Source organism: Phoenix dactylifera, chromosome 2, assembly GCF_051530095.1.
Source record: "Phoenix dactylifera cultivar Ajwa chromosome 2, Ajwa_hap1_PhDact_Kaust_v1.1, whole genome shotgun sequence".
Lineage (NCBI taxonomy): Eukaryota > Viridiplantae > Streptophyta > Magnoliopsida > Arecales > Arecaceae > Phoenix > Phoenix dactylifera.
The window spans coordinates 28,032,933-28,057,007 of NC_143191.1; the positions used below are offsets into that span (position 1 = coordinate 28,032,933).

Consider the following 24,075-nt stretch of genomic DNA (forward strand, 5'->3'; position numbering starts at 1 on the left):
TTGATATGGTGCATAGCCATGTGGTGCAGTGTAGGATATACCTCCACCTTTCATGTTGGTCTCTTAAATTGACCTCACACTACCTTATTTGGGGATCAAAACAATCCATTAATAATCCCCCAAATTTCTCATCTATCTGTCGTTTTTTTTTGTTAAAAGGGCTAATCTGCCTCAAAATAGGTTTCAAGCTTATTTTCTTTTAAAGAATCAAAACTGACTTTTTATAACAACAGAGTATCTAGATCTCTCTCTTCCACTTGCTCTGGGACTGTTTTCTTTGTTTTTTTTTTTTGAATTTTGATCTATTTTTGAGGCAGAGCGCAGTAGAAACCGCTTCTGGCCCGAAGAAAATTCGACGCGTGGATCGAGAATTCCGTGCGCGGTGGCTGATAAAAATTGAAACTTTCCGTTCTTCCGAGCGTATTCTTCCTTGGCCTTTTGGTTCTTTTCAATAATGAAGAGATAATCTCCTCTCTCTCTCTCTCTGGTTGGTTGCTCTGTTGCCGTCCCTCTCCATGGCAGAAAACTGTACACTTGGCCACTTCAGGATGAGATTACGTGAGAATATGGAAGAATTCATGGAAGCTTGTTGAATTGGTTGCTTTATTTCTTCTTTATTTCCGTTATTTTGAAGTAAAAGATGGGTATTGGCGCTGCCTGTCCTGCTGACTTTTCCGGGCGGTTTCCTGTCGACATCCTTTTGAGTGAAATTTTATGAAATTTGGAGGAATTAATTCATGGATTTTGTCTGAATATTTCTCCTTTCTCGCTTCCACTAACCCGATTTTTGGCCTCTAGTTCATTCAAAATGGCTTCTTTTCTTGATTTGTGACCCAAAGTTTCGAATTTTTTTCTTCGATTTTGTTTGGTGGAGATGATCTCTTCGCCTCTTCTTAGCTTCTTTCGTATCCGAAGAGAGTTCTGGAAAAGCTGAGGGCTCGTGATATTTGGTTGCGAAGCTCCTTTCTGATGTGGTTTTCTCCTCGCGGATCCGTTAGCGATCCCTTTTTCCCTGGCACGAGCTCCTCAAAAGTTCCCCCTATCTGGGCGTCTAAAGGGCTATTTTGGCAAAATAGATGGTATAATGAGGCATCAATTTTGGAAATGGATTAGAAGGGCTATTTTGAAATAGTAGGTTGTTGTTATGAAATATAGTTTTTAAAATTGTATCATGCTATTTAACTTTACTTATTTTTTCTCCTTTTTTGAGAATATATTCACCGTCACTCACATCTGAATCTCAGACTTATCACCGTTTCTTTACCGTGGCAATCCATCAAAATTCTCAAGAGGTCATTAGCCTTTCTCAATATAGGTTGCCTACAAATATAATCACCCATATGGATTGCGATTATGGCTTTCCATAGGCAAGTTTAGTCCCGATGAGAAAGCCCTCAATTTGATTCTAAAACAATTACATACAGCCAATTTGAATTAAACATTCTCAAATATAGCCATATTAAAGGAATTTTCAGGTTATAAGGAAATTAATTGGGCTTCTTAATTGGACTCGTCATTCACAATAGAAGTCAGATCACACTGTCACGTAAGTGTTGTGTGAAGTACCTCTCTAGTGGTAAAATATGTTGTTACTTCAGGTAGGTTGGTCTACCTTGCGATCATGCGGTCTAGGGAACGGTAAGAGAACCCAACCCAAACTAATATACCAACAATAAGAATGGAACAAGATGCATCCTCGGCAAGTCTGACAGTGTTCTCCTTCTGTTTTGCACTGATTTTTTTTTTTTTGTGATAAAAGCGGCATTTCATATAATTCTAATGTGAGTATATCCTGCCAAATCAAAGAAAAGTAAAGAATACTAGGAAGAAAGAATGTTCTCCGAGGATGTACGTATGATCTCCTCGAAATGCCTGGCAACAAATGAGGCGACCCATTCTGCGGCACTGTTCGCCTCCCGGAACACATATAGTGCCTGAAAAGAGCTCAGCTCCTGTACCAGTTCGCGAGTATCACGGATAAGAGGGTGACCATCACCATATCTATCCACTCCGCGCACCCAGTCAATCACTACTGAAGAGTTTCCCTCGAGACATACATGCCCATCACCATATCTGTTTTGCACTAATTAATTGGCATGCGGATAGGCCTTTTATCTGCAAATCATTTGCAGACTATAAAGTAGTGAATGTTTCCTTATGCTCACAATGGTGATTATACCCAACTCCTTTTGCTTTAAGACGGCTGCATGCCACTTCAAAGTTCACACACGTAGAGAACTACGTGATCTCTTTATAAGCAGCCAACTATCTTGGTCTCTAAACCCCTTCATTAGAACCCTGGCCACCCATCTCATCTGAAAGAAGAGATGCTGAAGTCTCAGCTCCTTACAGCGAGCAGTGCTCCCTTCCTCTTCTTCTCCCATGGGCCCCTTCTTTCCTGCCACCGCTGGGCTTCGGCCGGCGACGGTCAAGCTCCAAAAGATACGGAAGCATGACTGCATTCGTTGTGCTTCAGGGAAAGTTCAATCTTCTTCAGCAGATAGCGATGCACGCATCGTTCTCAGAGCTGTTGTCGCCGTCAAAATGACGGTCGGAGGTTTACTGAGTAACCTCGGTCCCTCGCGTACACTCGATGACATTGCTGATCAGTTCGGTAAAAGTCTCCTCCTTGAGCTCCTGGCTGCCGAGGTCGATCCAAGTAAATGATCAGCTAAGCTCATGTAAGTGGAGGCTGGAGAAATCCTTAGCTCATTTTGTTACCCCATACATATTAGTAACGTTTCATGTTTCATATATGCATGGCCGCTAAGACTGCCGTTCACTAGTGCTGTTAGGGAATTTGCCCTTAAAATAACCTCGGTGCATGTCTCAATGAATAACGGACGAGTGAGTACTCATGGGATGGTCGAGCACCCAAGACTTGCCTACCATAAAAAGAGATGGGGTAATAATGTTCCCAGAAACTAGTCTGTTCTTTGTTATATTGTTTTTTTCTGTTCTTTATTATTTTCTGATGAGCTTGGGACATGGAGCTAAGATTTGATTCTATATTTGAGATTTTTGATTCTATCTTTATCATCGATGCAGATAGAATATGAGTTTAGCAACTATTTATTGTCTTCAAAAATATGGGTCGCGCTATAAGTCTATCACGTATATTAATTAGTCGAGGCAAGTCTAAGCTAATTTGACCAATTGTGAAGATTTTAACGAATAATTCAGGCATACAATTAAGCCACACGTTCACATTTTGGAAGGCTCTCGCCAAAGAACATGCCAACGAAATCAAGTACTGGGATTATTTAACAGAATGCTAAACATGTTTTGTGATATATATATTAAGGGCATGGTATATCGATCAGTTGGTCTTAAGTATGATGTCTCTCACCTATCTTTCACGTCGCCCTGCCCTTGGGAAATTTAGCTTCAGCTTTTAATTTGGGTGTCAACCTGGCAAATGTCCCCAGTTAACTTTATATTTCCTGTTCCTTATTTGGATGGCAGTTAAATAGTGTTTTAATCTCTATTAATTTACAAAACAAGACATTATTATTTATAAACATGGTTGGACTGATCATTCAATGACTGGCTCAAACCAAAAGCCCAACCTTAATCACCAATGATGTGATTATATGTACGACCCAGGATCAAGTGACACATGGTTGCCTTTGTCGCCGTTGCACTTACCAGTTCTTGAATGGTAGATATCTTGGATGGTGGAGATGCATCACATAAGTAGGGCAACGCGCAAATTCTCATGGCACGGATGATAAAGGAACAAGGAGACAAATGAAGATAGATAGCTGGAGTAAATTTTATTGGTCATGGCCTTGGCAAGGATTCATTCGGACTGACGTCTGATGATATTGACTGATGTATATTAATTTTTGCATGCAAGAAACGGGACTAGAAAAGGAGACAATGGAGCACTTTTGGTGAAAATGGAGCACTTTTGGTGACAAGTGAGCACCATAAGGAGTAAATGACAGTTAATACAGTAGTATAGTTCACGGAACCCGAGACGTGTCGCCTCCTGACGTCGCCAGCTGGCGCAGGATGTAACGAAGGACGTCCATGTTAACCTTTTAACCGACCAATCCGCTTCGTGCGCGTAGCAATTATAAGATAGATATCGTCGGCATAATAATTTCTACGCGGGGACACCGATCTCCCTCCCATAGCAAAGGGGCAGATGAGATGGTTTCCGCCCGGAGACTCGTACGGCAGATCGGGGTGCTCGCATAGGAATATCGCGAGTACCTTCTGATATCTTACGAGTGGCACGTCCGTACTTTTACATGGCGATTTCTAATTGGCTTTAGTGGGGTACACGTGGCAAGCTTGTTGGGAACGCCTTCGCTTGGAATTATAGAAGTTTCGGTGGTAAAATGGAGCATCATGACCGTTGGATCTGTCGTTTGGTCTCCAGATTCGTAATGGCCATAACTCGAGATGGCATGAGGCGACTCTCCGCGTGTGGCGAGTTGGTGGAGAGGTGAAAGCGGATTTTTTGGGATCTATTTTTATATTTAAATTATTTAAATATAAATAAATATTTAAATATTTAATTAATATCTGTATTTATATTTATATTTATTTTTTTTAACCGATGTAGATATGGATAGATAATTATCTAATCCAATATCTAATTCTATTTTTAATTTTATTTAATTTTATATAGTATTTAATATTTTTTTAAAAAAATAAATGACTATATTAATATACTATTAATTTTATTTATCATTGTAGTAGTTCTTTGATTATGTAATTATAAAGTTTTATCCATATTTCTGATATCTAATTTATATCTCTATCTATTTAAAATAAATATAAATATAAATTTTTATATCTAAATATTTATATTCATATTTTATTTTTTAAATAAAGTAAATATTTATATTTAATATCCAACTCGAATAGTTCGCCGGTCTTCATTTGGGGGGCGTTTGGTAACCCCAACAAGATCACTACGGTGATCTAAGATCTCCGGTGATCTGAATGTTAGGGTAATTTGATCCCTAGTGATCTAAGATCAATGTGTTTGGTAAGCCATGGTTCAGTGATTAAAAATTCACAGGTATCCATGAGTAACTTGTTTAGTATGTTACATAGATCCAAAATCACCGACTACATAATACAACAAATACTCCTGATATATCTTAGATGAATTTTTCATGTGTTTTTAATTCTCATGAATCAAAAATATAAGTCAATATGCTAATTCCTATAATAGTTCCATAATTTTATCACATATTCTACTTTTAGTAGCCCTTATTATATATTTATTAATCATATAAAATATATTATAATAAAATATTAATATAGTTTATCAATATATTAATTATTAATATATTCTATAAAAATATATTTATTACTCTTATAAATTATTAATCTTATAAAAATATGTTATTTTTCATTATAGAATTAATATTTTTATTTATACTTATAATAGATTTTTTAATACTACTAATTATTTTGATTAGGAAAATAAGGTAAATAGGAGTAATATATTAAATATTTTCACTATATAAATATAAAATATAATAATATATTTCTACTATAATTTAAAATTATCCTTCAATAATAATAGGATAATAATATGATTAGTAATATATTATAATATAATATATATATCATTAATATAATATATAGTATCAACATAATATTATATATATATATAATATTGACATAATATATTAATCGAATATTAATATATCAATTTTTCTGCTAAAATGAGGGGTATTTTTGTCTTTAATTTTCAACCTAGGATTACTGCTCTGGGGTGATCTTGGATTCCGGACCTCAAGGACGGATGTCCCATCACCGAGTTGGGCGGTGATTTAAGGAGTGGAGGTGATTTAGGATCACCGCCACGTAGGATTACCGTGGTGCAGCCAAATGCGGTAATCTCATCACCTCCATCCACATTATTCTTGATTCTGGGACGATCATCCCATACCAAACGCCTTGTACGTTGCCTTCCGGCGCTGCTTCCACATGAGGAATTGGTGAGCGAATAAAATAAATAAGTAAATAAATATAGGCGCCTACTTTAAGACATTCTAAAGGGTGTCACTAAGTTGGAAGGGTAAAGATGGATGACATTATGGCAGGCAGAGGGAAAACAAAAAAATATCAGGATGTTACTCCTGCACCTTTTAATTAGATACTGGGTTGGTGCGATCTGGCTCACCATTCTAGTTTGAACTTTGAAGCTTCATTTATTAATTTTCATAGTTTTCTCATAATTTCTTTATCCGATTACATTGCCATGTGATTTAGATGCAATTTTATTGGTGCAATTTTATAAAATTGCAATGCAATAGAAAAAACTTAAATTTTTATAAGTAGTAACCATTTGATTTAGATGCACATATGATTCTTGGAGAGTTCAAGTGGAACGTTGGGATCAGTCCAATTAAAATTCCATAAAAAAATGTTTGCGTGCAGCATAACATCCCCTATGCTAAGTTTAAAAGTGACATCATGGAATTCATATGCCCCTTCCTTTTACTTTTGTTTACATAAATTAAATACTCTTTGACCTACGATAACATTTTGGATTCACCAATATGATATCTTTTTGGATTCACCAATATGATATGATATGATAATATATATATATATATATATATATATATATATATATATATATATATATATATATATATATATATATATATATATATATATAATCAACAATTCCCTGGTGTAGATTAGAGGAGGCATTCTGAGAGAGACTAACAAAAAAAACATGAGAGTGAAAACCTTTCATTGAATTCATATCTTTGACATTGCAATGCAAAGTTGCTGTTGGATCAAACATATACGTCTATATATCTCTACATCCATGTAACACTTATGTCCTAAAGTAATTACGTCGCTTTTTATTTAGTTTTTTTTTAAGAAGAAGTCAGTATCCAAAAGTATGCGTATCTTATAACAAAATTATAGTAACAGAAGATCAAGGTAAAGCTATCCATGCTCCTAATTATATAATAGCATGTGTCCAGCAACTAACACAAGATGCTGAACTCTAGCTAAAATTGAAATCAAATTAATATAGTTTTAGAAATTCTGTTATCGTACGGTCATCTTCTTCATCTCCCCTTGATTGCATCAAATGGGCCAATGACCCATAGAGGGTATCATTCTACTCTCCAGCTTTATAAGAATTATGTTGGAGTATTTATGGGAAGAGCCGTACAGGCGTACGTTTAGTTCCACATTAATTATTTGTCAAAAAAATCGATATCAAATTATTTAATTACTGAGAGTTCATCAAAAATAAAGGTTAAAGCGTATGTTTAGTTCCACATTGATTATTCGCCGAAAAAATAGATATCAAAGTATTTAATTACTAAGAGTTCCCCAAAAACAAGGGCTAAGAAGGGGTAGGACAAGGCAACCTCCATGAGCTGGCCGCGTTTTCCCCGGTCTCGAAGGCGTCACCGACTCTTTCGTCTTCTCCTTCGCTAATAATTGCTTAAAATATGCACTCTGACCCACTATACACGGTAGTAGAATCTAAGGAAAAGAGATTAGCAAATGTTATACGTTATAGTACGTGGAAGGTGATGGTTAGAATATTATTACTGTTATTATTAGAATATCTTTGGGAATATGAGTGGTTTATATGTTCTCCAATGTATCGTATCATTATCGTCATCGTTACTTTTTTCTAGGTGAAAACGTGGTGCTTCTATGTTGAAAAAAATTGCGAAAAGTAAAAGGGATGGATTTGGAACGGATTTTTGTTGACCGAGATTGTATCATGAATTATGGAACCAGTTAGGTGGATGAAAAATAACTGGTTTTGTACGATGGAATGCCCCGAAATGGACCAACAGCGCTATATATGAAGGACTACATGATGCTCCATGCATTCATGGGTGATTGTAACACCACTGTTTGCCATTATTGTTTGCCGTTGTAGCGAAGCTGAATTTAGCACACGGATGAGCTCAAAGTTTGTCATCAAGTCCGAAGAAAAGGATTGAAAATGGCATCGGACCTAATTCTCAAATTGCTGGTAAGTGTTCGTTTGGGATTCAATTTGCTATATTTAGTCGCATTGTGAGTATTAGATATTCGATCTCCTAATTTTTTTTAAAATTGTTTAGGACTGTTTAATTTCTTTTTTTTTTTTTGATGTAAAAATATTGTTTGGCAGTTTGAAGAGGGCAATATGGGTGGAGATGAGATGATGAAGATCTAGACTTAGCTTATTATAGTCATAATTTTTCCAATTGTTTGAGTCTCAGTTTGGATTCATTTATTATCACCAAAAAAAACGGATCCATTCATTTACGACCACACTCTTGTCACTAGAGCCTTTTGAGTACGTTACGTTTGGTGTTGGGCCCAAAATTTATTGGCATAGCTACATTTACATGCCGCGAATCAAGTTTCTTGACCCCATTTACATGCACTTGATTAGGTCAAAATCATGGTGTTAAATCTTTCGAGTATAATTAGATAGTTTTTACCGATAGCAAGTTGCTTGCATCTAAATTAAGATCCCATTTCATTGGCATAAAACAATGGCTTATTATAAGCTCATAGAGTTTAATCTGCCATGACCCTATCAGACTTACCCTGCCTATGTTTGCACCTTGTTTACGTTCTCCCTCTCTGATCACTTTCAGAACACATGGCTCATTTGTCTCATCTTTCTTCCAATACAATTCGAGTAGAACATCAAATGCAGCAAGCACATGGAAATTATTGCCATTTTGTTAGAATTCCTTTTGGTGTCATTATCCTGCAAGATGTTCTCACATATATTGTCACGCCCCAAACCCAGCACCCGGGTCCGGCACGCGACCGGCCGCATGAGCCCTAGAGCAGTGCCCTAAAGATCATGCAAGGCCTATGATTATCAAAAATTCCAATAAATCCACAATTAATTTAGTAATTCAAATAGACAAATCCAACATGTCCACACCAGATAAACAAATTAGTTCAATTACAAGATCTTCAAATGTTCATCAACATCAAAGAAAGATAAACAAACCAACTAACTAATGACTCGGGTACTCGCACTCTGCACCCATCCCGTCCAAATCAATGCATCATGTAACTCTGGTAAAGAAAAAGAAGAAGAGGGGGTGAGCTTTACAGCCCAGTAAGAATCCCTACACATCCACACCAACACAATAATAATATAGATTTGAAAACCACGACAAATCGATGCACATTTCATGAAATCATAACCGGCTATCAAAAGGCCTTAAATAATCAACATAAGTATGTACGTCAAATATCAATGAAAGTCCAACCATGCAAGAATGATATAGCATATGATAGCTCATAAATCTTCATTAATATTTTCAATGCTTTTTCTTTCCATTCTATATTAACTTGATCCGGATCAATTATCTTTCCGACTTTGGGCTACATCCCGGTCACGTTTTCAGCCCGTGACGGGGCAATCGATAGTATCACATTTTCGGCCTGTGATGGGGCAATCGATAGTGTCACATTTTCGGCCTGTGACGGGGCAATCGATAGTATCACATTTCCAGCCTGTGACGGGGCAACCGATAGTATCACATTTCCAGCCTGTGACGGGGCAATCGATAATATCACATTTCCAGCCTGTGATGGGGCAATCAATACTAACGAGATAAGCCCAAAGTCCCTACTCATTTAACCAATTCACATACACACATCAATTCCTTTTTCCATCTTATATCCGGCCTAGACTAACCATGGTCACGTTTCCGGCCCGTGACAGGGCAACCAATATAACATGGTTAGTCCATACCACCACATTCATAAATTCAATTATGTAGGTATAAGATATACACATACATGCATCCATCATACTACCAATCACAAGCCAACACGATCAAAATATAATAAAATATAAAACTATTTTGCTTTGTCTGGATCATAGCAGATCAAACATATATGATGCAAAAATATTTATATCATGCAGGATTGGCGTACAAGGATTCTTACTCTTTATTGAAAACTCAGACAACTAATCACCCACCCTCACGGCGATCTATGAACCGGAATGCGCATGACTCTGCTCCGCGTCCTCTCGTCCAATAGATTGTTCCCCTACAGAACCAAGTCATCATTAAAATTTATCAAAGAGATATGATAATCTAGGACCCCTGTTTGATTCCTCTAAAGGGTCCTCTAAGATCTAGCATTTCCAAGACTATGTAGAGTCCTCAAAGCAATGAACTCCCCGGAACCCAACTAGAGAGAGGAAAATAAATTAAGAGAAAGGGAATGGGAAGCCCCTTTCTCTTTCTCTCTTCTTCCTTCTTCCCGGCGGAAAGGGGAGAAAAGGGGGGTTCGGCAGTAGGCAGCCCACGGCCGGCGACGCTCCATGGTCGTTGGCCTGTGGCGTGCCGGCGATGCCACGCCCGGCGTCGGCTGGCCGGAACGGAAGAGGAGAAGGCCGAACAGGGTTCGGCTTTCCCCATTCAGTCCGGCGGCTTCCCGGCTACAATCCCCAAGAGGTAATGGCCAAAGATGATGGAGGAGGAGGAGGAGGTGCTCACCTTGCCTCCGGCGAGGTCCTCCCGACCGGATCGACGACGACCGCTTCGATTCCTCCCGCGGCATGGTAAAATCCAATCTCCCTTCTTTTTTTTTTGTGTGGAAGCCTGTCGGCTGATGCCCTAGAAAGAGAGGAAGGAGATCTTAGCCTGATTTGGTAGGGTTTTATCACCCTATAATCTCCCCTCCGGAGGATTCGGGAGGGGGAGAGATTTTCGAAACAGGGGAGGGAGCATACTCCGATCGGGAGACTCCCTCCCCCCCTTTTTTTTTCATGTGTTGGGCCGCCTTATTTAGAGGCCGGCCCAATCCTAACATGGGTCTTCACATTCTCCCCCCTAAAAGAAGAATTTCGTCCTCGAAATTGACATACCTGAGGTTTCAAATAGTTGTGGATGGCTTGACCTTCATCTCTTTTTCGAGCTCTCAGGTAGCCTCTCTTTTCGTATGATTGTTTTATTGCACCTTCACAAAAGGAATGGTTTGATGTTGTAGTACCTGATCTTTTCTGTCCACAATTCATGTGGGAAACTCCTCATTGGTCAAATCCTCATAAAGATGTAATGGCTCATATGCTATCACATTACTCGGATCTGGGATGTATTTCTTCAACATTGACACATGAAAAACATTGTGCACACTGGATAAAGCCGGTGGTAAAGCCAGTCGATATGCCACATCTCCAACCTTGTCCAAAATCTCAAATGGACCAACATACTTAGAGCCCAATTTACCATGAACCCCAAATCTCATCACTCCTCTAGTGGGTGACACTCTCAAGAAAACATGATCCCCAATTTAAAATTTCAGTTTTCTCCTTCTATTATCGGCATAAGTCTTTTGACGACTCTGAGCTGTACGAAGTCGTTCTCTGATCACTTGCACCTTATCTATGGTCTATTGCACTATCTCTGCCCTAATAATTTTCCTCTCGCCCACATCATCCTAATAAATAGGAGATCCATGTTAAAACATTCCAAGTCTAAGACCAACCAAGGAATCATCAACCATTAATGCTAAATTTAAGATGCCCAAGATTCTCCCAAAAGTTGTCGACAATAGAAGAACCTACTAGCGAAAATTACATAGCTACCTTTAGATTATCCATAGAATCAACAACATTCTCCTCTACTAGAAACTAACTCAAGTGTTCCATCATAATACCTTTTAGATCAAATATTAATGTCCTTAACCAGTTTCAAAATAACTCAAACCACCACACTTCCGCTGCGCACTCTGATTTAATCCATTAAATACTCTAAAGCTTCTAAATGATTTATGACCGAAATATCACTTTGCTTTAGGAGTAAGAAAATCCAAATTTCAAAACTTTAATTGAGCAGAACCTCCAGATCTCTCTGTCCTCAATTTATGTAGAGTATACTTACCATAACTAACTCTTAAGCCATTAGTCAAGTTTAAGGTCACTACATGATCTCCACAACTTAGAATCTAAAATATCCAGATTTAATTAACTCTGGATTCCTTAGCAATTCAATTACATAATTTAGATTAATCTTCCTTCCAAAAAAAATTACTTCCAATTCAATGGGTTAGAAGTCATTGAGCCAATACACTATGATTATAAATTAACTCTATCGATCTCCAGATCTTTCTTCACCAAGATTCTTAACATCCATCAGCAATGCTATATATGATAATTCATGTAAGCATCTCATGACCAAAGTCTCTACTCAATATGACATTTATTAGTAGCTTTATCAACAATGACAAAAGATCCTGCCCAAATCTTAAATCTAGGCTTGAGTTTTAAATTTAACACATCAAATAATCTTCTACAATTATAGGTAAAATCCAGTAGCCCAATGCGAACATGAGAATTCAAATAATTAGAATTCCCCCGTCAATATGCATACTCTATGGCCTCAAAATAATCAAATACATCAATAGAAAATAGACCTATTTGCAATATCCAACATGCCAATACCAGATATAATCTACATATATATTCAACTTCGAGGAACATTCCTTTCAATATTATGAAATCTTCTTAGCTCACTCCAATACTATGGAAGATCTATGTACAAATCTCACTCTAATAATTAGCAGCAAAATCAAAAGTACAATCACATCAAAACCCATATCAAGTTTAAACTTTCAAGTCATTTAAATAATATATGAGCATGGAATAATCGATATGCCATTGTTGACCTTCCTACACTTATCTTAGGTCAACCCTTTTTTATCATGATCAAAGACAATTTATACTTTCCTTCCACACTCATCGAAAACCAAACCCGATACATACATTTTATCATAATGCCCAGTGATCTTACACCTTAAGCACTTAATTTAATTGTCATGTCCCAAGTGATCATAACCTTAAGCTATGATATATTTCTGTCACAATCCTTAGTGATCTTAAACATATGCTCAGATTCCAATTTTGTCACTATCCCCAATGATCTTAAACCTCAAACTCAAATGCCACTAAGGCCACAGTCCCTAGTGATTTTAAACTTTAGATTATAATATCATTCCTGTTACAATCTCAAGTGATTATAAACCAAGACTCTGATAGTTTTTCTATCATAATTCCCACTCACACTCACCTGAACCTAAACCCTAGGATACCTTAACCTTAAGCTCTGATACCACTCTGTCACACCCCGAACCAAGCACCCGGGTCCGGCACGCGACCGGCCGCATGAGCCCTAGAGCAGTGCCCTAAAGATCATGCAAGGCCTATGATTATCAAAAATTCCAATAAATCCATAATTAATTTAGTAATTCAAATAGACAAATCCAACATGTCCACACCAGATAAACAAATTAGTTCCATTACAAGATCTTCAAATGTTCATCAACATCAAAGAAAGATAAACAAACCAACTAACTAATGACTCGGGTACTCGCACTCTGCACCCATCCCGTCCAAATCAATGCATCATGTAACTCTGGTAAAGAAAAAGAAGAAGAGGGGGTGAGCTTTACAGCCCAGTAAGAATCCCTACACATCCACACCAACACAATAATAATATAGATTTGAAAACCACGATAAATCGATGCACATTTCATGAAATCATAAACCGGCTATCAAAAGGCCTTAAATAATCAACATAAGTATGTACGTCGAATATCAATGAAAGTCCAACCATGCAAGAATGATATAGCATATGATAGCTCATAAATCTTCATTAATATTTTCAATGCTTTTTCTTTCCATTCTATATTAACTTGATCCGGATCAATTATCTTTCCGACTTTGGGCTACATCCCGGTCACGTTTCCAGCCCGTGACGGGGCAATCGATAGTATCACATTTTCGGCCTGTGATGGGGCAATCGATAGTGTCACATTTCCAGCCTGTGACGGGGCAATCGATGGTATCACATTTCCAGCCTGTGACGGGGCAATCGACAGTATCACATTTCCAGCCTGTGACGGGGCAATCGATAATATCACATTTCCAGCCTGTGATGGGGCAATCAATACTAACGAGATAAGCCCAAAGTCCCTACTCATTTAACCAATTCACATACACACATCAATTCCTTTTTCCATCTTATATCCGGCCTAGACTAACTATGGTCACGTTTCCGGCCCGTGACAGGGCAACCAATATAACATGGTTAGTCCATACCACCACATTCATAAATTTAATTATATAGGTATAAGATATACACATACATGCATCCATCATACTACCAATCACAAGCCAACACGATCAAAATATAATAAAATATAAAACTATTTTGCTTTGTCTGGATCATAGCAGATCAAACATATATGATGCAAAAATATTTATATCATGCAGGATGGCGTACAAGAATTCTTACTCTTTATTGAAAACTCAGACAACTAATCACCCACCCTCACGGCGATCTATGAACCGGAATGCGCATGACTCTGCTCAGCGTCCTCTCGTCCAATGGATTGTTCCCCTACAGAACCAAGTCATCATTAAAATTTATCAAAGAGATATGATAATCTAGGACCTCTGTTTGATTCCTCTAAAGGGTCCTCTAAGATCTAGCATTTTCAAGACTATGTAGAGTCCTCAAAGCAATGAACTCCCCGGAACCCAACTAGAGAGAGGAAAATAAATTAAGAGAAAGGGAATGGGAAGCCCCTTTCTCTTTCTCTCTTCTTCCTTCTTCCCGGCGGAAAGGGGAGAAAAGGGGGGTTCGGCAGTAGGCAGCCCACGGCCGGCGACGCTCCATGGTCGTCGGCCTATGGCGTGCCGGCGATGCCACGCCCGGCGTCGGCTGGCCGGAACGGAAGAGGAGAAGGCCGAACAGGGTTCGGCTTTCCCCATTCAGTCCGGCGGCTTCCCGGCTACAATCCCCAAGAGGTAATGGCCAAAGATGATGGAGGAGGAGGAGGAGGTGCTCACCTTGCCTCCGGCGAGGTCCTCCCGACCGGATCGACGGCGACCGCTTCGATTCCTCCCGCGGCATGGTAAAATCCAATCTCCCTTCTCCTTTTTTTTTTTGTGTGGAAGCCTGTCGGCTGATGCCCTAGAAAGAGAGGAAGGAGATCTTAGCCTGATTTGGCAGGGTTTTATCACCCTATAATCTCCCCTCCGGAGGATTCGGGAGGGGGAGAGATTTTCGAAACAGGGGAGGGAGCATACTCCGATCGGGAGACTCCCTCCCCCCCTTTTTTTTTCATGTGTTGGGCCGCCTTATTTAGAGGCCGGCCCAATCCTAACATGGGTCTTCACATATATACCCTTAGTAAGGGAAGTGACTCTGCATGCACATTGCTCATTAGTATGAGAGGACATTATCATCCAATCATCCTAATCTAGTGCAGGCCCTTGGTTGTCTGTTCTAATTAAAAAACTGTTTTCTCTTCTTCATCACATGAATTCTATTGGGATTATATTTTAGCTACTTGTCCCTTTGATACAAGCACATGCAAACATTAATATTACTCTTTTTAAATGCATGCAACGGTGGTTACGACTTTGCCGACGGTGGTTCAGGAGCTCTTGTCCAGAGTTGGTGAGAGGTAAGCATCGCGGGGTCTTTTCTTAATTTGATTCCCACTGGAGGGGGAGAAGAGGAAGCACAATGGTTAGGCCACGTTCTCCCTTTCTTCCTTTGATTTGTATTCTGGAATGAGATGGGTTGTTTCTGGACACTCAACAATCTCCTCATTAAAGTCATGGTCCACCTTCACCTACACATCCGGCAGCACAATGGTTAGGCTCTTCTTTTTCTTTCTCCTCCCTTTTTTATGGAGAAGCAACCGACTGAACTCGTTCCTCTGCGACGTTGCTCCATCTTCCACAGACAAAGTTAATGCCACATGTTGCAATTTACTTTGCCATGATTTTTGACCTACTGATAGATTCCATGACTGTCCTTGTTATTTCTTATATCAACTAGTTGTGGTCCATTGGGATCTTCTCATGTTTCACTGATTTTGCTTAAACTAAATTATTATGCATCTCCTGGTTGTTTGCTTATCACATTTGCAATCACAGAAAATTACTTCTTTCTTGCTGGAGTTCTCCAAGGTAAGGAGGGGGAGGAATAAAGGGAAGGAGAAGCATCCTTTCTGGCTTTGTCTTTTCTGACACTCTCATATGAACCAAGAAATCTATAAACTATCATACAAGAACCAAATGATCAATAAATAAATTATAGCTATATTTCCGGATGAAAGTACATAACACGATTGGCATTGCTCAGCCTAGTAACTCCATCTCACTTGTCTGATACAGGGGCTATTGGACAAACTGGCTTTGGGCGCCGTTCATGATTCGAGCCACATTTGGGTGATAAAGGAGAGGAAATAACAAAGATTGAAGAAACCATGCAATCAGAGTCAACTGGACTCGGGCTTTTTGAAATTTCTGCACATAGGGTAGCCATCAGCAATGCACTTGGATCCTCACCACTGCGCGCAATTTGTTAGGCTGTATAACATTTTTCTAAGTAAAAGTTGTTTGTAAGAGATTTAATGTTTTAGCAATTTTATTTCAAAAAAAATATGTGTACATGTTTAAATTCATTAATTCGAATTTACCTATGAATCTGACATGAGATGCAGTTTCTTATCTCAGCGAGACTTCATGTGGTGCTTTTTTTTTTTTCGTTTTTTGTTTTTGTTTTTGTGATGATGATGATGAACCTCTGACCGCATACTGCATACTCTCTCGGTAAAACAGGTTATATTTTATCCAATGAGTAGTTCTTAACTTACTTGGGATGCGGGAAAGAATTAGGATTTTACTCTTGAAAGACCAAGCACAGTCTCAAAATTGCTTATGATTGCAAAGCTTGCGGCTTGCTTAAGATTATGACCGATTATAGTTAGATTACATGATATTGCTTATGATTTATTTTATTTTTTTTTGGTGAGAAGGCCCAGAGCAATCACAAGACAAAATACGATCAAATGCCTGCGGCACACGATCGGACATACCTCATAATACAATTCCGGAGTGGTAGGCTGCATAGGAGGCGACGCAGTCTGCAGCACTGTTCGCCTTCCAAAATACATATAAGACCTGAAATAAAGCAAGCTCCTCTACTATGCGCCAAATATATATTCTAGAGTAGTGGGTGCAGATCCAGCTTAGCCTGCCGGCACCGGATCCAGTCGACCACTGTGGCCGAGTCGCCCTTTAGGAATATCCGCCGAGCACCCAGATGCACTCTAGCACAGACAAGACCCTACCATGCCACGTGCAGCTCTGCCACAAGAATGGTTCCACCGAATGTACGCCGACCTCCGTCCATAATCATCTGCAGTCCTGGTCTCTAATCACAAAATCCACGCCACCCCTGTTACCGCCATCCGATATGTTGCCGTCAAAATTTATCTTGAGAAAACCAGGAAGTGGGGGCTCCCAGGATACCATCGGTATCATCGCATACCTAGGCGCTACAGGAGCCAAAGAGGAACCCCAGGTGTCCTTATCATTTCTAGGTGAAATATTAGCTGCAGCGCTCACCAACTCAGCTACATATGCAAAAGCTCTATCAACCACTGATCTCGGGTAAAACCCTCTACCCTCGAAGATCCACGCATTCCTATCCAGCCAGATATGATATGCCACATAGGCCCATGCAACTCCCCAATCTGCCATGTCAAGTCTCCGAGCTGAGTGTCTCAACTGACTCAGAAAGGACTTCGTCGAAGAGAAGGTCTGCCGGTGGATCGATGCAAGGCCCCAAATTTGAAGCGTTCGCGGGCAGGTGAACAAAACATGACCGATGGTCTTCTCCACCCCAGGGCATCTCTCACAGTCACCTAGTATCTGAACCCCCCTCCTTATGATAGTTTTAGGATGCATACTTACTAAACTATGAGGATCCATACACTACCAGAAAACACGCGTATAGTGACGAAAATTTCCGTCACTATACCATGTTTCCGGTCACTAATACGGAATTTGTGACCGGAGCTCCCGTCACTGAATTGGTTACAAAAACACGCGTCACTAAATTCTCAGTGACGGCGGCAATTCCCGTCACTAAACTCCGTGACAGAATCACCGTCACTAAACCATTACAAATCCAAAAATTAAATATTTAAGAAATTATGTATTTCCCGTCACTAACCAGTCATTGAGTTAGTGACGAAGGTAACTTGGTCACTGATTTTGTCACAGAATTCGGTCACAAATTTGGTCACTGATCTGTCACAACCTTCAGTGACAAATTTAGTCGTTACAGACATGGTCACAAATTTTGTCACTAAATTTGTTATTAATTCCGTCATTGATCTAGTAACAAGATTACCGTCACTAATTTGTCACAACTCACTGAGCATAATCAATTTTTAGTAACCAAAACTCTGTCACTAAATTTATGGCTGCTCGTCACAATACTTGGTAAACAATTCAGTAACCAAATTTAGTCACTGATCACATTCCAATAACCTGGTACATTTGGTACATTGATTGGCTCATAATAATAATAACAATATCATTAATAGCAAAGGCATTCAACATTACGCAAAAGTTTTTTAACATGTCATTCAAAATAGGCATCAACATGTCCTAAATCCATCAAAATCAAAGTACAAAAAGTATGTCATAACAGAGATTTCATTCCTCCTAGAAATGCAAAGACCTATCATCTAAGGCAAAAGCAATTATAATGAAGCATGATCAGCAGAACCAGAATCACCATTACCCCCCGTTCTGCATGCCATGGTCCAAAGCCAATCTCTTCTCTCATCTTTTGAAGAACCTCCTCTTGCCATTTTTTCTTTTAGTGCTCAAAAATACCTAGAAGGTCTTCACGCGAGTACAGCTCTGGAGCTTGACTTGTAGAGGTAGAAGAGGATGATGATTGCCCAATAATTCCAGTGAGATCCTCCAGGGGACTAAAGCCATAGCTGAGGCGCCGGACATAAAATGGTGCCGTTCGTCAAAGGACCTGGCTCTCTTGAGGGCATCCTTGCTCAGGACAAAACCCTTGGCCAGCATGCTGCTCACCACATCCTCTGCCTTCCTCACTGCAGACTCAGTTGACGAGAGCTTCCCTTCCTTCTGCAGCACCAGAAAAAAAAGAAGATGGGAAGACAAAAACAGTGAAACCTTTTGAATTATTATAAGTAGGTTGAAATTACAAAACTGGAACTGAAAAAACAAAACAAAACAAAATAACAATTACAAGCCTGATAATCTCACTAAATGGTTCCCAATCCCTAAGACAGTAATATATAAAAGGTCGTTATCTCTGACATGTTCCTTCTTGTTGAAACATAACATGCGAGCAAGACCTATAATCCCAAAAATGAAAGACACAGGAAAAATTTTGGTCCACCAGTTCAGAACTTTTGTTTTTGAAAATTATCACCACAACCTACTGGTACAATTTTAAAGTAACACTCGAACGATGAAACGCTAATGAACGTGGCCCACACAGCTTTGTTTTTTCATTCATTCTTTTTTCAAGGAGAAAACCACCACGTATACAAAATTAAAAGCAAAAAGTCACAATATGGCTTTCATGTCATGCAGAAACCTGAGAGTCAGATGATGAAGAAATCTATTAAATATTCACAATTTTCTCTTATATTTCCCTCCCACCTGAAATCCAGGCCTCATAACAAGAACAGATCTTCCATATTTGTCAGAGTAATCAGCCCGGTAAATCTTTCCGGTAGCAGCTTCATGGGCAACATCTTCCTGTTGTCAACAAGAAATTACATCAGGAAACAGAAAGCTACAAACAAACTTGTAATCATGTAGGCTTTACCAAAATATCAAGAATGAGTGGACTCTAAAAATTCTATACAGTTGATAAATAGCAATTTATCTGCACTTTCTTTCAAAATAAGGGCTTTGGAGATATAAAAATTTGATGCAGAAATAATTTGATTGGTCAGTGACCAACTTGTGTTAAACTACAGTTTTTCAAGAACATAAAGAACTACCCATACCCAGCGAATGGCTTCTGGCTTGTATTTCAATCTCCATTTCACAGTCTCTTTCAGCATTTTACTTGCCTTTTCTGCATTCCAGTTTCTTGACCGGAGGTACCTTGATATTGAAGCATCTGAATAGAAGTCTGGCAGTGCTTCCGACAATGGACCATTCATCCTTCGAACTTCATTTATCTGCTTGGAAAAGGCATCAACATTACCTATATATGATAAGCATGATACAACAGGAACCCCTTAACAATGTTGTGAGACATAATATTCCATAAAGATCTTAACATGCTTTCTCAGAAAAAGGAAGGAGCTTAAGATGCTCTTCAAGTGAAAACTATAAGATGCTTTTCAAGTGAACACTATAAGATGCTTCAAGTGATAACCAAAATTCGGAATGAAGATGTCATGCATAAAACTTAAGAGGCATAAATAGAAGCATTTAGTTGGTTAAAATGAGTATGTTTACCTTTGCTTGCTGTTCTTCAGGAGCCGTTGAGGTTGAACTGAATTCTCAAGGAGAAAGAATCGAATAGCAATTTAACAAGGGATAGTACAAGGTCAATACAAAAGCAATGAACATTGAAAACAATATCAGCATAAAAGAAAATGATGCTCTTCATATAAAAAGTTTCTGAAGTAAATTCAGGACTAAGGGAAATGGAAATGCAGAGAGCAATCAAGCAATTTAACAAACAGCAATTGAAAATCAACAAAAGAAGAGATTGCACAATCCCTTGCTTAGAATCACTGACCTTAGTGAGTTGTTTTGTAGCATATGTTCTGAGTCGAACATCGAAAGATGATAAAATTTCATTTGCCTAACACAAAAAAGAAAGAGTTCAGATGATTTTTATCCACATATGTTCTTGACAAGATTGACTAGAAATAAATTTCTCAAGTAACTAAATTACGCGATGTTTTATGAGCTATAGCATCAAACACTCCATTAGAGGAATAAAAAAGAGATATAGAGGAAAAAATAATTCAAGTTCATAAAATCATGCTGGAGAGGTATGACAGGAAAACCTCAATTAGGGTCACACAGATATAGTCTTTAACATGGGAGTAACGTTGATGAACATCTCCAATGATGAAATCACTAATTTCACCACTGAACTCAACACCGGTTGGACCACCTCCAATAACAACACAGTGCAACAGTCTCCTCTTTTCTTCTTCTGATATGCCTATATTTGCCAAAAAAAAAATCAAGTATTAAATGCATTACACCAAATCACTGTATACTCTAATATTTGCTGTTCAAAGAATGCACAAATGCAGGATTTGGCAGTGCTTGAACTACATAACATTATTTGCAAAAAACAAATATCATAGCAGGCTGAAATCATTATAAGAAAACAAATTTACACAAGGTACTAATTAATGCAATAACATCCATGATGTTTCCTATCTTCTGAAATGGCATACCGGGCACATCAGACAGCATCAGATTGAGAAGGAGCTTCCTCCGAATCTCTTGGGCATGGTGAACCTCACGGAGAAAGACCGCATGCTCTCTTACACCACGTATACCAAAGGTCGAGGCCTCTGCTCCGGATGCAATGACCAACTTGTCATATGAAACCTTAAATTTCCATGGCTCCAGAGTGTCACTGGCACTCCCATCAGTAACGGTCTCACAATGCACCTTTCAAAGCAAAACAAAAAAACTTAACTTTATAGACAAAAAATACTTAATAAATTACCAAATTAAAATTTCTACATCAAATGGTATAAGGAACAAGTCCACTGATTCTAAGCAGGGGCGGCCCAATGCATTTGGGGGCCTAAGGCAAACTCACTAAGGAGGGGCCTTTTTTTTTTTTTTTTTTGAAATGATGAAAGAATTTTTACCTTTCATGATCAAACTGCAACCACACATTTTTTGTATTCCATTTTCCACCATTCTCCTCCTTATCCTCTCTGCTTCTTCCCATTTTTCTGAAGCAGCATAAATATTCGATAGCACTACATATTGTGCATCATTAGTGGATCCAGCACTAGAATTCATGGTTCCAATCTCATTCCTCTCAAGCATTTCATCGAATAACTTACGAGCAACAGCGGGCTGATGACATTTACAGTACACAGAGACAAATGTGGTAGTCATTGTGTTGATACCAATGAGCATAGACAGGCAAATCAAAAAATATATTGTTGTATGCAGTTACAAGATTCATAATCATATGTTGTTACAAGACATACACAACCTAAAGACATATAGTTGCATATAGTGGGTGAATAGGTGTCAGATCAAATTTGTTGGAGTTGTGACAGGGGACTACCAAATGGGAAAGACTCAAAAATCATAGAATGAGGTCATCTGACAATCAAAGAAGTAAAAACAGTGCCATCTCGCCGATGCTCAAAATCCATTTGGAATCTAGAAAATGTCTGATTTTTGCAATTGGTTAAACAAAAGATTGAAAAACCCCAAATGTATGACCAGCCTTTAGAATGCTCGCATCGAGAGCAACCGGAAAGAACCATCGGAATCTAAACTGGGGCTCCAGAACGAAATCCCGCGATTGGCCTCGGACGTGAGCTCTCGAAGCGAGAATCCGTATTCGAGGAGACTCGAAGAAGATCAGGTAGCTCTCGTCGGCATAGGGAGGAGGAGAAGGGGTTAGGAAATCCGGACGGTCATCCCTGCCGTGGACAGCCTTCCGGTTAGGGATTTGTTGGATTTGGGTTGGGGGGGAGGAGGAGGGGTTAGGGATCGCCCGGGGGGGGGGGGGGGGGGGTGGGTGTGGTGTGGGGGGGTTGAGGGGCGGCTGCAGGGGCTAGGGTTAGGGGGATTAGAATTTTGGTGTTGGCGCTGGGCGGGCGGGCGGGCGGGCGGGGGGGGGGGGGGAATTAGAAATTAAGCGCGGCACTCTTAGTTCATTTTAGATTTCCTCCTTTTATCTTTTTTTCTTTTTTTATTTATAATTACTCAAAAATATTATTTTTAATATTTTTAGAATTAGAAATTAAATTTGGTGACGAAAATTTCTGTCAATAATCCGTCACTATCAAAAATAATTTTTTAAAAATTTATAAACATTTGGGTTACGATTTTTGTGACGGATGAATTTGTCACTGTCTCGTTGTAATTTCAGTTACCAGTTTTGTGACAGATATCCCGTCACTACGGTGGTCACTAAGTTTTGGCGCCCACCCTACCCGCGTATTTTGTGACCGGTCGGTCACTAATCTGTCACTAAGTTCACGCCACAGTGACCAAATTTCTGTCTGTCACTAATCCGTCACAAATAGTGACTGATAATGGGTCGTCACTAATTTCCCGTCACTATACGCGTGTTTTCTGGTAGTGATATGGATATATATTCAGTTTTATATTAGCTATGTACTAGTTAGATCTTGGATACTTATAGAGGATTAAGTAATTCAAATAATACCCTCTTAACTAGCCTTTTTGTATAAGATCCTAAATTGCTACAAATGGTATTAGAGTGAACCCAGCCCATGATCCGTATGGACTAGAGGATACTATGGCAAAAGGTCCATTAATTCGGACTAACCATGCATGAGATGATTATGAACTTTTCTGGAGGAGGTTTGGGTCGTAACATAAAAAGTTAACAGTTGTAACATTAGGGTTTAGATTGGTTCAAAATGTCTTAAAAAAGGAGGGGAGAATGGCAATCTACCAAGAATGAGTTCAATTTTTTTTTTTCCTTTCACTTTGGAAGGTATACAACACATATCAATCAGCACAAACTAATGAAAAAGAGGCATTATTATTCATGTTTATGTCACACATATTGGAAACTATCTCAACCAAAATAAAATAATGCAGCGATAGTATTGGTGATACATATCTCTAGACATAATTGTTTAAGTATTTAATTAGAGTTTATCCAAAGAAACTTGAAAAAAGAGTCTAACCTATGCCTCCGTAAAAGCTATAAAACCAATGATATCACAGGCTTAAAAATAGGCTAGGCTAGGAACCATTATCGAACAACCAAAGCATCATTAGTTTCCTTCAATCAAAAAAACTACCTTAGGCATAACTACATTTAGTGGATAGTTACCTACCACCCAAATTCATCCAATAACTAAACCATGTGGGCCGCATAGAAATGTGCCTAATATTCTTTTACTTGGTCCATATGTAGTCAGACAATCCTCATAAATGATAGTTAATACAATACTAAACCATGCGAATTACCTCGCTAGTGGTAAAATATGTTGTTACTTTAGGTAGGTTGGTCTACCTTG

At 38.8% G+C, this 24,075-nt stretch overlaps 1 protein-coding gene and 2 long non-coding RNA genes across 7 annotated transcripts; 1 reads left to right on the top strand and 2 right to left on the bottom strand.

Moving 5' to 3' along the window:
* The first annotated feature begins 2,670 nt into the window (after positions 1–2,670).
* LOC120104658 (uncharacterized) lies at positions 2,671–16,514 on the top strand. 4 transcript variants are annotated; one of them, XR_015975240.1, is made up of 4 exons: positions 2,671–2,905; positions 7,647–7,993; positions 15,434–15,524; positions 16,178–16,514. It is a non-coding gene; the product is annotated as an uncharacterized LOC120104658 (long non-coding RNA). The 4 variants fall into 4 exon arrangements; XR_015975241.1 differs by having other exon boundaries at positions 15,434–15,459; XR_015975242.1 differs by lacking the exon at positions 15,434–15,524.
* Positions 8,858–15,282, bottom strand: LOC103698194 (uncharacterized). The gene is made up of 5 exons (XR_015975238.2): positions 14,840–15,282; positions 14,283–14,387; positions 10,485–13,400; positions 9,928–10,032; positions 8,858–9,045 (listed from the first exon to the last, which is right to left on the bottom strand). It is a non-coding gene; the product is annotated as an uncharacterized LOC103698194 (long non-coding RNA).
* A 1,717-nt stretch (positions 16,515–18,231) lies between the features above and the next one.
* On the bottom strand, positions 18,232–21,644 carry LOC149768267 (uncharacterized). 2 transcript variants are annotated; one of them, XM_089928847.1, is made up of 6 exons: positions 21,277–21,639; positions 20,875–21,035; positions 20,601–20,666; positions 19,855–20,031; positions 19,502–19,600; positions 18,251–18,958 (listed from the first exon to the last, which is right to left on the bottom strand). In XM_089928847.1, the coding sequence occupies exons 1-6, from the start codon at positions 21,293–21,295 to the stop codon at positions 18,695–18,697; spliced, it is 786 nt and encodes a 261-aa protein (XP_089784973.1). In that variant the 5' UTR covers positions 21,296–21,639; the 3' UTR covers positions 18,251–18,694. The 2 variants fall into 2 exon arrangements, with proteins under 2 accessions (XP_089784974.1, XP_089784973.1); XM_089928848.1 differs by lacking the exon at positions 19,502–19,600 and having other exon boundaries at positions 18,232–18,958; positions 21,277–21,644.
* Positions 21,645–24,075: the final 2,431 nt, after the last annotated feature.